Source organism: Mercurialis annua, linkage group LG3 (genome assembly GCF_937616625.2).
Source record: "Mercurialis annua linkage group LG3, ddMerAnnu1.2, whole genome shotgun sequence".
NCBI lineage: Eukaryota > Viridiplantae > Streptophyta > Magnoliopsida > Malpighiales > Euphorbiaceae > Mercurialis > Mercurialis annua.
Window position 1 is genome coordinate 8,110,143 of NC_065572.1, and position 15,328 is coordinate 8,125,470.

Here is a 15,328-nt window from a genome sequence, read left to right on the forward strand (position 1 = left end):
AACGAATTTTAAAATGTATTTGATAAAATAATGGCCTAATGTTTTAAAAAACCCCGACCTTTTAACCCCTTTTCAATCATACCCTGACGTTGAAAATTTGTCAATTTTACCCTATTTTGCATTTTTGTGTTTCAATTGTACCCTGAAAAATTAAATTAACGTCTTTTGCGTTTGGAAATTTATTTAAAACATTCTCCATGTCTCGCATATATTAATTGTATATTTTTAAAATTTATTTAAATTTAGTTAAATTAATTAAGAATTTAAATTAGTGTTAATTTGATTATGGTTTTTAGTTAGTTTTTAAAAATAAAGGACTTATTTGTACTTTTTTGAAGAAAAAAGAATTTAATTTCATGTTTAGACTTAATTAATTGAATGATTTCATCATTTAAGTAAAAAAATTAGCAAAAATTAAAATATTGGGGTACAATTGAAAATGTAAAATTCAAAAATGGGTAAAATTGACAAATTTTCAACGTCGGGGTGGAATTGAAAAAAAGTTTAAAGGTGAGGGGTTTTTGAGTGATTAGGCCTAAAATAATCAAAGCTATGAAGATAACACCATTTTATCTAAAATAATCATCTAAAGTAAATAAAATTTTACTTGTACCACACTCTCCCATAAACTAGTATACTTCATAATTTATGAAAATCAATTATGCGAAAGATACTCATAGAAAAAAAGGATAATTGATTGTGAAGGTCATTAAACTTTTGAGTTTTTTCATTTTAATCACTAATTTTTTTTTCTTTTTAATCACTGAAACTTTCAAATTTTTTTCATTTTTGTTTTTTCGGCCAAAAATGCTTAGGTGGCAGCCGAAGTTAATTTTTTTACCTGAAAACTTGTCATATATGCTTAATTTGACTTAAAAACTCATTTTAAAGTGAAATTATATATGTGCTAAATTTTCAAAGTAAAACTGGCAAAATCTGGTTGTCACATGTCAATTTCCGGCTGTCAGCTAAGCATTTTTGGCCGGAAATTGTTTATCGTATTTTTTAAAGACAAAAATATTTAAATGTACTATTGTTTGTCGTATTTTTTAAAGACAAAAATGTCAATTTCCGGCTTTCTCTTATTCATAAATTTGTTTATCGTATATTTTAGTATAACTATGGTGTACTATTGTACTTTTTAGTGTAACTATAGTGTTTTTGTAGTGTTTTTATGTTGTATACCTTCAATATACTGCAAATACCCAATAAACAGTGCAAATGCACCATAGATAGAAAAAATTTATAAACTAAAAAATCATAAATGTACAATAATTAATTACAAAATATTTCATCACAAAAAACATAAAAAAATAGAAAAATCTAAAAACGATGTCGAGAAATTCATATTGCGAACGGAAGAGACGAACTGAAGAGACGAGAAACCCACTGAAAGTACGCAAACGGAAAAGACGAACGAAAAAACTACCGAAAAAGAGAAACGAAAAAAGAAATAAAAGAAGGGAAAATTTTAAGAAAAGAGAGAGAAAAGAGAGTACAGGTATGTAAAATTTTGATCTAAAATAAGATAACATTTTTAGTAGGATATTTTTAAAAACATATTTGTTATTACTTTATAGTGGAAAATTATGAAAAAAAATGATATATAAAGTGATAAATATTTTTTAAAATATTATATTTGATAAATAATCTCTTTATGGTTTTGTCACTCCTAATTTCAAGCACGAGCAAAAAAAATTGAACATAACCCCAATTTTTTTGAAAAATTTCAAACTGAATTGGCTTTTGAAACAGCCGACAATTTGACTCAATAATGTCTAATATTTCTTAATGTTATCTTGCAGTTTGTTGAAGGGAACTATAACAGCCAATGACCTCACTAGCACAATTGGCTAAAGTGTTGGGTTTTATAGGTTTATAACACAGCGGAATTTCAAAAATTTATTTAAAAATCCAAACCAAGATCCATATAATTCGAATTAACAGAATAATTACTTACTTGTATGTCGAATTCAACAGCAATGTAGAAAGGAAGGAGGTGGTTCACTTTGGTGATACATGGCCTCGGATCAGAAACGCCTACAAAAGAACGCGTCCTCTACGAGTATCCACACGAACAGACCTTAGCCAAAACTAGTGCTTGTGTGCTAGCACTATTGCTTCACAAGCAATTTCGAATTTTAGTGATTTAGTGAATAATGAATTTCGTGATTCTCAAACCAATTGCTTAATGTGTATTTATAGTGATAAACAACACTAAGATTGAGACAAATTCGAATTTTAATGTCATTGCAATTCTACAAGTTTATGTTTATCAAAAACTCCTTTTTGATAATTATCTATATATATTAATTACTATATTTATTATCTTCCAAAAAATAATAAATTAAGGAAAACACTTATCCTTAAATCTCGAATTAATATATATATATTTATTAATATATATATTACGAATTATATATATATATATATAATTAATCACTTAATTACATTGGGCTTATACAACCCATAACTGTTTTGGGCCTGTTCTTAGTGTGCGACCCTGTAGGTTCATATAACGTTGGCAGTAGGCTCGAAATTCCTATTTCAGCCCACAAAGTCATAAGTGGCCTCTAGCAAGACATTATGACTACCCAAGTTATACGAATATCGATAATCCGATTTAACCATTTATATATCACTTTGTCTCTCGATATCCAGGTTGAATATAAGGTATAGTCCTGTCATCCTTATAATATTCAATCATTAGTTTCTTGACTTTAAGTAGACTGAAAATGATAACTCCATATCAATTAGCATGGCCATGCATTTCCTTCAGTCTATCTTTTTTAAGGGGCACATAGATATCTTACTCAAATAAATGAGGGACAAATTCCTTCTCAGTCACTCACATTTCTCACATAGTTACTTTCATATCCAATGACAATCTATTCCATTATCCTGTTAAAGATAATGTAAGACTGTATCAAAATATGAAATATTTATGTAGAAATCTATGATGATTTCAAGGTCAAAGGATTATACTAATAGAACTGTAATGAGAATTACTTATGACAGTGATCTATGTAGTATTCTCACAGTGGGTCATCTATTGCCTTATTTCTCAAATAGCACCTATGATTTGACTTAATATCTCATATACATGATTAGTAAAACATAATCATCAGTCAACATCATACTAGTCTCAATGTTCTATTAAGATTAGAGATAGATGGTATATAATTCTTTTATTAAACATAAGGGCTCTACTATCAAGTCACATACTCGATGACCTTAGAAAGAATTAACCATTCAAATATTTTAATCATTAATATAAAATGATAAAAACTGCCAATCAATAAATAACAAAATGATAAAGTCAAAACATGGTCAAACATGATTGACCTAGTGCATATCACTAACATAAAGAGTGAGGCATAAGACCAAAAGATCTTGGGTTTTATCCCTTATGTGGACAAAAGGGAGCACACATTTGCATAATTATTAAAGGTATTGGAACAGCATCAGAAGCATCAGAAGCAGTGGATGCGGCATCGTTCCGTCAAATTGGCGAGCTCGTTAAGGCGATGCATTCAACGTAACACGGTGTGGATGACGTGTATGGCGGATTTGCATATAATTATAAATGGTAGTATATGTATATTTTATATTGTAATAGTGTAGTATGTTTCTTTATATATCTCTGTTAAAAAAAACAAAGGGAACTATAACGAAAGGTATGGTTTTCCCCGGTTGATAAGGAAAAATTAGAGTAGTTGTTGTTGACTTTCTCCATAAACTACAAAGTTCTTAATTTAAGCTCCAATATAAATTCACAAATTCAATTTGTGACCATACATGTTCAGCGTGGGATTAATTATTATTCTCGACCAATAAATGTTTTACAAGACAAACATAGTACATTCAATTGTGGGATCCATGTCCATGTCTTTTTTCCTTTCTATTTTTTGATTCTCCGTCATTGACATCAGCCCTCAAAGTCAAATCCACGTTTTCAATAATTTAATTGTAATATAATTATCTTAATTAAGCATTGATTATAGAGTTCGAGCTAGTATATTTTATGAGAGGAGAGATTCTTAGGTAGACTAAGTCTACCACGTCATCCGTGGACTAACCTATCACATTATGACACGTCATTAAAATAATGGCACTATCGTAATTTTGTTTATTACTTGTTTACACTTTTGAATAGGAATATTACGATAGTGCCATTATTTTAATGATGTGTCATAATGTGATAGGTTTAGTTCACGGATGACGTGGTAGACTGAGTCTACCTAAGAATTTCTCTTTATGAGAGATCTAATATTTGAAGGAAATCACTTTCTATTTTTGATTAATCGAAAGTCAAATGGGATAATTAATGAACTAAATATCTTTCCCTAGTGTTCTTTTATGGGAAAATATTTTAAAAACTACCGATTTTTAATCTCTTGTTTTAATTCTATTCCTACCTTATAGAATGGGCATTTTATTTTATTTTGCTTTTTTCACTTTAAATGGTACCCTGAAATATCATATTGATTTTTTTTCACTCGAAAAAAAATTGAAATACATCTTCCATATTTAGCATATATTCAAGAGAAATTCTTAGATATACTCAGTCTAACACATCATTCATAGATAAACCTATCATATTATGACACGTTGTTAAAATAATGACATTATCATAATATTACTATTTAAAAGTGTAAATAAGTAATAAACAAAATAACAATGCCACTATTTTAATGACGTGTCATAATGTGATAGGATAGTTCACGGATAACGTGATACACTGACTCTACCTAAAAATCTCTCTATATTCAAAATAGCTTTTGATGTTGTAAATAAAATAGAAAAACTCTTTTTCTCCATAAATTTAAAAAATAATAATAATTTTTTAATATAAATTAACAATATTGATTTTTTTTATATAAAACCCCATAGTTAAACAATGCCGCCTCCTGGTCCACCATTCATCTTTCTCAATGATTCGTCTTCCAGAGTCTCAACAATTTTCTTGGCAATATCAAAATAAGAATGCTTTAGTTTGACTTAATTTATAGATAAAGCAGTAATGGAGTACATACTTGGCTAATCTGAAATGACAGGAAACTTATCCGGAGGAGCGTGTGTCGCATTTAACGTGGTATAAGTCTGACCACTGCCCCATTGTTCCCAATACTTCCATACTTGCTGCTCATCAGCTTGGTGTAAACAGCTCGTATCTTCCGCTTCGAGCAGATGTGGATGGCTCACGATGGTTTTGATGAAGCTATGTTTTCAGCGTGGAATGTTAACTGCACTACTTCATATTTTATGAATAGAATGGAAACGTGTGGGGCCAACCTAAAATCTTGGGCGTACTCGAATTTTGGAAACCTTAATAAGTAGATGAAGGAAAAACTCGCAGAATTACATAGGGTTCATAATAGTAACGACACAAGCGGGAGCCATGAGCAGGCGGGGTAGATTTCAGCTGAGCTAGACGATAATCTTTTAAAGGAGGAAATTATGTGGAAACAACGGCATCAAGATGATTGGCTAAAGGGAGTGTTAACACTAATTTCTTGTCCTGAAATTAGAAAACAAGAAAATAATGCACAAATGTCAATTTTATTGAATTTAATCAAATAGCGGGTACAATATCTATGGGGTAATTTCTACACGTGTAGAAATGAGATCCTTTGATGCTTTCCTTCAATATTTGTAGATCAAGGGCTTATGAAGCTTGTTCTTGAATCCGTTGTAAAATCTCCTTCAATTTGGTGAAGGAAATATTTGAACCGTTGACGAGTGATGAACACGCCGTATGAAGATTCGAATATAGAGACTTGATTTGATTTGCAGTCGTTTGGTTGAATCTTTGACGGGTGATGAACACAACGTATGAAGATTCGAATATGGAGGCTTGATCTGATGTAGTCGCTTGAAGAAATTATGCAGAGCTTGTTTATCGCTTTATTTGCAGAATTTCCACGACTTGAGAGTGATGTGTGTGTGTAGATTTGATTTGATATGTAGACTTGAATCCTTGACAGTTGATGAACACAGCGTATGAAGATTTGATTTGGAGACTTGATTTGTTGTAGTCGTTTGGAGAAATTATGCAGAGCTTCTTTGTTGCTTTATTTGCAGAATTTCGACGACTTGAGAGTTTCGTGTAGTCGCTTGAAGAAATTATGCAGAGCTTCTATATTGCTTTGTTTGCAGAATTCCGGCGGCTAGAGAATTATGTGTGTGTCTCTTTGTAGAAATTATGCAGAGCTTTTTATCGCTTTGTTTGCAGAGTTTCCACGACTTGAGAGTGATGTCTTGTTGTCGCTTGAAGAAATTATGCAGAGCTTCTATGTTGCTTTGTTTGCAGAATTCTGGCGGCTAGAGAATTATGTCTGTGTTTTTGTAGAAATTATGCAGAGTTTCTTTATCGCTTTATTTGCAGAGTTTCCACGACTTGAGAGTGATGTCTTGTGTCCCTTGTGTTGTGAAGACACTCCTATTTATATGAGTGTAGAGAATATGTATTTATGCACATATCTCTATACTTGGAAAGAATAATCAATTTTATTTTGATTAGTTAAATGAAAATATTCACTTAACTAATAGGAAAAATAACATATTCTTTAATATTAGGTAAGTATGATTTGTTGACTTACCCAAAATAATTTATTTAATATTAATTAGACTTTATTTAATAATTAATTTTAAATTATTAAATATATTTGAAAGTCTAACAATACTAAGCCCAATTTATTTTATGGGCTAAAATTTCCGGGTCAACAGGGAGGTGAACGTAACACCAAGTTTTTTCACTTGAATTCTTCAAATCGTAAGAAAAATAATTTCATCCAACGGATTTGAGCTTCATTCGGTGATTGAGTCATATTATAGACAACTTTTCTCCACTTCCAATCTCACAGATCAGGGGAGTGTCATTGACTGTATTGATTCCACGCTAAAGGCTGAACAAATCGCTTATCTTCATGAGGTTGTGCTTGGTTGTGTCTATATCAATGGGAGTTAAAGTCATCTGCTATTGTTGTGAGGGTGTCATCTGCAATTGGACTTGATGAGGGTGTTCTTATTGTTAGATCCGATTTAATTTCAATTGCTATTGTTGGATTCAGTTTAATTTCTAGTATTATTGTTGGATCCAGTAGCTATTATTGTAAAGTTAATTGCCATTGTCTTCATAAGAAAATAATGGTGGAATATTATAATTTTACTTTTTCATATTAGTATAAAAAACATTTTTTTTTGTTATAGTTTCAGTTTTGGCGACAAATAGTAATTTTGATCTCAGTAATCTCTGTAATAGCTACAAATTTTAGTACTTTTGGCGATTAAATATATTGTCAGCCAATATTCTGGAATTAGCCAGGAGATGTAATCTATGACGAAATAATTGAAATAGTAGTTTACAATGGGCGATCCTTTTTAAGCTTGGGGCGAAAAATTTATGGGCTTTGTTCAAAGATACTTGAAAAGGAGGTCCACATGACAATTATACTCCTGAGCATAAACATTAGCATTTATACGCTTATTTAATTTTTCAACTTACAAGCGTACGCCGTTACTTTTTGGTCCATCTGACCACATATTCTTTCTTTAATTATGTAACAAAGCTTTTTTATTCTTTTATGCATTTTATATTAGCTTTGGAATTAGTTAGACTTTGACATTTCTATTTTGATTGGCTACTTTTTGAATTTAATATGTAGAGACTTAACATCAAGAGAACCAAAAAAAAAATATTTTTCATCCCAAACATAATTTTATTCTATAAACAAATTTGGATAAATTAAAAGATAAAATCTATAAATTATATTTCAGAAATAAAAATTTTAAATAAAAAATAAAAAGAATTACTAGTTGTTTACTGGTTACTCTTTTAATATTGTTATTATTATTATAATAAAAATATTTATTTTCTATATTAAAAATTTATCATATTTTCTTTCAATATCAAAACACTTATTTATCTTTGGATATTTATTTTATTTTGATATGACAACGCTTGTCATATCCATTGTAATTTTATTTTTTTATTTTTCTCTATTAATATATTATCAAGTCACTCAATATTAATTTTTTTTTAATTTACAATTATCAATAATACAATCTCTTTTATTTTTTTTTATTATATTTAAATATCATCTATTTTATTTAATTAAATATTTTTTATCAAATAAAAAATATAACTAATATTGCTTATGTAGCTGGTCATGATGATAAATGTAGACCTGTTATTATAATTCTTGAATATTTTATTTGTTTTTATTATTATTTTTTGTTGTTGATTGTTATTCGTTGCTCGTTTGTTATTTTTTTGGCGCTTGTTGGTTACTCTTTTGTAGCTCGTTGGTTGCTCTTTGTTGCTCAGTGGTTGATCATTACATGAAATGTTGCTACGATATATCTTTTATTGTTTACATATTTAGAAACAAAAAGAAAATAACTAAGTTGAACTTGAAAAAAACATATACATATATATATACATACATATACATATACATATATATATACATACATATACATATACATATATATATACATACATATATATATATACATACATATACATATATATACATACATATACATATATATATACATACATATAAATATATATATATATATACATATATATATATATACATACATATAAATATATATATATATATAATTGATATGACATACATAAATCATTTCTTTTTGTCAGTTTTAATTTTTTTCTCTTTTCTTTGCATTCATTCATCGATGAGGTTTTAATGAGACCTTATGTCGTATTCATTTTCGTTGATTTTATATAATAACACAATAAAATATAGTATTCACTCTAAATTCAATATGTAGATTAAAAGGCATATTCCTTCTTTAATGAAGTATTCGATAAAGGCAACCATGTATACACCACAAACACAATATAAAAATGAGAAATATTTAAAACAAATAACATTAAAAAATATTTTTGTTATAACATATAATATTAGTATATCAACAGTAGCTTAAAGGTAAATCAATTGTAGCTACATAAGTTAATAATAATATTATTTTATAAAAATATATGAATAATCAATAAAATGAATTATGGTAATTCGATGCAATGCCAAAAATGCAAGATTATCTTCACATACATGTTATGCCTTCTATAGATGTACCTTCAAAACATATAGGCATATACAGTGTTTTTATTAGGGCAATATTCACTCAGCTCTTTTTTTTGGTTAATTTTTGTTAGATTGTTAATTAGTTTTTTTTAGTTAATTATTGATAGTTTAATGGTAGATCATTGGTGGCTCGTTCGTAGCTCATTAGTTATTTTTGAGTTACTCTTTGTATTTGGTGTATTTTACTTCTATTTTGATTCCTTTTAATTGGTCATTTAATTGTATGACGTTTGAACACAATTACAACCGTAACTAACTCGTCAATGTACATATTAGTAAATTTATTATAATTATATCAATTTTTTTATTTATAATTAATATTAAATCAGTTAAGAATTTTTGTAAAAATAAATATAATATGTTCGATTATAATTTTTTTTTCCATACCAAATTTATTCTTCTTTTGGTTTTATAATAATTATAATTAAATAATTAACATAATTTTATTAATAATATCTTTAAAAATAATAAGATAGAAATTTAAATGATAATATATTGATCAAATACAATATTTTAATTTTGTAGTTCAATCAAACTAAAAGATAGGAATTCCTACTAATTTGGAGACAATTTAGTTATTTTTTACATACTAAAAAGTAAATTGGAGATAATTTAGCTACCTATTCTAATTAGGATTTTAATTACAATAGTAATTAATTAAATAAGTAATTAGTTAATGACTATAAAACCTTTATTTAGTAATAAACTGAAAAGGATTATTCAATAAATTTGCCTGTCCCCCCCATCCGCACTTTTATATATAGTATAGATTATTTTTGTTTACTGATGGATACTAAATCCTATTATAAGTACTATAGAGCCGAGCCGCACAAGATCCATCCTCGGGCGATATCGACTCCCGCCCAAAGGGCTAATTTAGACGAAAGCAGCAGCTAAATCTATAAAATCCGCCTCGACTGGAATATAATCTCGATCCACAAAGACAATACTGAATCCCCTGAGGACTCGGACAAATCGCGTCGACCTAGAAATTTGATCAGACAACCAGATTTACAAAAATTCTTGAAGATCTTTCCTATTTGAATACAAATTCCAACTTAGAAATATAATATCTAATTTAAAAAGACGAGACTATTTAATAGACGTTACTAAATAGGACTCATGTATGAATAAGAAATCATATTTAGTAAGACGTTCCCTATTTCAAGTATATAAAGTATATATTCAACTACTATATAAAGAGTTTGAGGTATGTCTAAACACAGAATTAGATTCATATACTCAAAACGCCGTTCAAAGCTTAACGCTTACTTCAGCATCGGAGGACAACCACCGTCCAGTTAGATTCTACCATGTTTTGCAGGTTAATCCACTGGATCAGAAGACAGACTCTATCATTTACCAATATTTTTATGCTCAAAATACATAACTAACCAATAAAAGAATAAATAATTAAAGAAATAAAAACTTATATGATGGAACAAATTTAAAACATTAAATTAAAAAGCTAAAACTAAAATAACAAATATACGAATACAAGAGATAAATATTTATTATTTTTTTAAAATAAATATAAAAATGATAGATTTGACTATAATAGACAAGTTAAAAAATCCATTTATTTTTTTATTATATTTTTACAAAAAATAATAATAATAAAAAGTTAAATAAAAAGAATAAAAATATAAAAATTATAAATTAATAAACTCTTGGAATTTTTAGTTTTTCTACTTGATAGTGTGAATTATTTTTTTTATCTTTAAAAATAATAAAAAAAGAAGACGAAGAAGTTAAAGTTGGAAAGAACAAAAATGGAGATGAGAAGGACACGCTGGATAGTTCAAGAAAGGAGTAAAAGTGGAGAAGGAAAATTAAAAAAAGTGTGCGGTTGATAACTTTGGTAGTAATGAGGTATTCTTATAAAGATATTAAATAATAGAGTATACCATGTCATTTCCTTAAAATTTATTTCGTCTCCAAATGTTTTAGCGACGAAATTTTTAGTTGTTTTCGTCGCAAAAAATGAATTCCCTTGTAGTGTCGGTCAATGAATTTGTTAATTCGTTTATTTAATTAATAAAATTTAATTTTTCCTCTCAAAATAAATAAATGAGCCGAATATTCATATCATCATAGTGTGTTGATATACCACCAATACGACCCGCCGATTCCTTTGATTTAATTTCTTTCAAATAAAGATGATACTAATGACAAGTTTTTTTTTAAATTATTCTCCGATGGTTGATTGGAATTTGGACATACAATGTCAGCTCCTTGCCGAGCGGAAAATTAACTTGAACTTTAAAGCAGGAAAGTAATTGGTGGAATGGGAACCTAACATGACCAAAAACATTGTCATGTGACTTTGTATTTAACACCATTTTTATAAAATATCATCTCTCCATTTTGGTTCCAACATTGAAATAGAAACTTTGCCTTTACTCTGTTTCCAGAAAATACAACAATTTAAACAATGTTTTGGGGACCCATTTTGGTCTTATTCTTCATCTAACACTTTTGACAATTAATTTTTTAATTCACAACCTTAAAAAATAATAAGAATTTGGAACTAACCATTCATCTTTTTTCCTCATTAGAGAAATTGTGAACATTTTATATGATATTGCGACAAAAATCAATTGCTTCAATTCAATATTTTCTGACAAACTTTTGACTCTTTAATTAAAATATTGTCTTTATGCCAATTCCATAACCTTGATATACTTTACAGTTATTTTACAGCTTAGTTTTGTGGAAGAGAATTTTCTTAAAGAATTTTTCAGCAAGACGGCAGCTATATATAGACAAATTTGCAAAAAGTACTTTCATATTTCAAATCCTTTCAGATCATAAATTAGCCATTTGGCAATATTAGTACGTAGAGATTAAATAAATTTTTTTTTTTTTGAAATAAAAACTTCTATTAATCAAAAGCTGATTGATCAGCCAGTACATAAAATTTAATAATCAGAGGGACATGCCCCAACCAATTAGATAAACTAAAATAGTCATATGCTATCACATGAGATTTTCTATCGTAATTAAAACAACATATATACATCTCAATTAAGCTAAAGTAGTCATGTGCTATCAAACTGATAATATTACAAAGCAAAGAGTTGTTGTTGAAGGCATCCATTACAACCTTTAAAATAAAGGGAATTAGATTAGTTTCGCTTGCCATGATAATACTAACTTTAATCGCACGACTGCTACAACTAGCAGCTATAACTTCATCATTAGAGCCCCTAATCACATCTTCAGTGACATATCTCTTCTCTTGAACATTAAAGACATCATCTATACTGACGCAAAACATACCGATATTTGGTGAAATCCGTCGTAAAATGGTGGCTATAATTGTTTTAGAGATCCAAATCGCTTGCATCGTAAAAAACAATTTCATCTCCAACGATGAAAAAAAACTATTCTTAATTTTGATTAGAATAGATCTAATAAAATTAAGATACTAAGATAGAAAATAATTTCTAGATCTAGACCAAAATTGGCCAAGAAAGAAATTTTATTCAAAATTAAAGACAAAAACTATGGAAAAAGGCTAAAAAAACTGAATTTGAAAGATTGGGGAGGTGATTTTTGGCCAAGAATGGCCAAAAACCACCTCCGAAATGAACAAAAAGGTAAAACTTACTAGGGTTTGAGAGGTTCCTCAAAAGAGAGAGACGGCTAGGGTTTGGGGTTCATAGATTAAATAAAACTTTTAAAGGGTTGATTTTGAGGAACAAAACATGATTGAGATCAATTGTAAAAATTCGAGAAGTATAAACTTTAAAATCCAAACTAATTAGACTAAAGATTTGATATAAATGTTATGAAATAAAAGCATTAATTTAAAATTAATCCTCATGCAATCACTACCATATGAAAAATTAATATTTATAGAGTATTTGGGTTAGAATATTCCACAAATTTTATAGAATTGATCATATATTTTATCAAATGAATTATTTAAATAATTTTTTAAATTAACAATGAAGCGAATAGAAAATTAGGGGTCACCAATTATTTTCTATTCACAAATAAATAAAGGTCTAATGGTGTCAAAAAATCAAATTTTTTATATTTTTTGAAAATCTATCCGAATTTTTCAAAAGTTGTAAATTTATATCAATTTGATTAATTAATTTATTCAATTTTTTTAAAATAATTTAACTAATTTTGTTTATGTGGCATGCCAGGTCAACGTAAAATTTAAAATTATAAATTACTCGAATTATATGACATTTCAATCGGTAATTATTTTAATTTAAAAACAATTTACAATTTTGATTGTTACTTAAGCACAATAATATTAGTTTAAAAATAATTCAGCGACTTGGCCAAATTAAAATAAATATATAATTTCTGTGAATACATTTATCAGAAAATCTAAATGATCTAGTTTTTCTTTTCCATTATTAAACCATAAATAAATAAAAAGATTGAATCAGTAGAGTTAAATCCAAATGCAGCAATCAATTTCTGCCTAATTCTTGCCTACTACTTTCTGATTCTGTTGAATTGACATCTTTTCGTATATATCGACGAAATAAGCTACTAGAAAAAAAAATGATTTACTGTGATCCTTAATTGAAAAAATAAAATTCAGATATGGACATATAAAATTTAGATGTTATACATGTGTGCATGTAAATTGCCAAGAAATTCATGGTACTGACCGCCGGCTTCTCTGACTCATCTCACCTACCTAATATCTTTGCCTCCACGCCGCGTTTTGATGGCTTATTTTCACTCCTAAATTTAACAAAATATAGTGTAAACCGAATTTATATGATATCTTAGAGCTATGTAACCTAGGATTTGTATAAGTATAATCAAATTGAAAAGGCAAACCAATAAATTTATTGGGCATTGATAAATTTTTTAAAAAGTTATTTGGCTTGAAATATAAAATTATTTCAAATATACTTTATACTGACTGAACAAAATAAATCAAAATAAACTAATAAATAATCAAATATACTGGTTTAGAGTATATAAATCAAACCGATGTCAATGTGCAACGAATTAAAATAACATCACTATAATGTAAGTACTATATTTTAAAATTCAATAATTCAAATACATTAATTATGTTAATTGCATTGACTTTAGGTCACTCTTAAATTCTCCAAATAAAATTGCATATCAACAAAATAAAAAAACATTACATTCACAAACATGACTCACACTCTTAAATTCTTTGACTTGGCCCATCCCTAACTCCTTGATCTCCAAGCTTCTTTCTTTTTCTGTCTCTCTCCATCACAACTTAATTAATTAGTCATACTAATTAGTAATTAGAGACTATTAGTGCATGAATTTGAATTTCTCTCCCTTCACCTCTCTATATAACAACGCACCAAACCCTCAGAAACACTACAAAAACACTCTACAAATTTATTCATCACTCTCAAATTTTTTTCATTTTCTCTCCTTCAACAATCAAAAATCCAAATTCCAAATTAATATTTCATTTAAATCTATATGGGTCGGTCCACTAATTTTCTGCTACTCATTTTCTTGCTGGCTTTTGCTACATTTGTGTCAAATACAGAAGGCAGAAAGCTGCTGCTAATTAGCAATAATAGTAATAATAATAACAAAGTTTCTACGGTTTTTTTGAGCTTGGTTTTGAGTGCCCTTCCGAAGGGTAGAGTGCCATCTTCTTCTCCGAGCAAGAAGGGTCATGCTACCCTAGAAAATCAAGAGCTATTTCAAAGACATCTATCTAGTATTGATCGAATTCTTCGATCCGTTCCGAGCCCTGGTGTCGGTCATTAGAATCTCTCTTATCTGTTATCTAATTCTGATTTTGTCCTACAGTTTTGCTATAGTATTATTTTGTTCTTTATTTAATTATACACAAAATTGTATACTGTACAGATATATAATTATAGTATAAGGTTTAGCATTTCTTGATTTGTTTTATTTCTTTTTTTTTTTTTATAAGAAGGGGTTGATTTTGATGTATCCCTTTAATACAATAGAATCAATGAGAAATTGTTTTGGGACAATTAATTAATGAAGTTTTATGTTCATAGAATCATATATATTCCATTTTTTCCTGGGTTTTCATCGTATGATTATTTTTATTTTAAGTTTTGGTGATCATTGTTACGGAGCATGGAACAAAAAATTGTCAACAAGGAGTTTTCACTCAAATTCTAAAACATAATTTTGAATTAGAATGTTTATTAAAAAAATATTTTATGAGAGAAATGGTCAGGGGATCAAATCTACTTGTCAAG

General features: G+C 28.2%; 1 protein-coding gene across 1 annotated transcript; it reads left to right on the forward strand.

Moving 5' to 3' along the window:
- The first annotated feature begins 14,564 nt into the window (after positions 1–14,564).
- LOC126672206 (precursor of CEP14) lies at positions 14,565–14,861 on the forward strand. The gene has a single exon (XM_050366152.1). The coding sequence runs from the start codon at positions 14,565–14,567 to the stop codon at positions 14,859–14,861; it is 297 nt and encodes a 98-aa protein (XP_050222109.1).
- Positions 14,862–15,328: the final 467 nt, after the last annotated feature.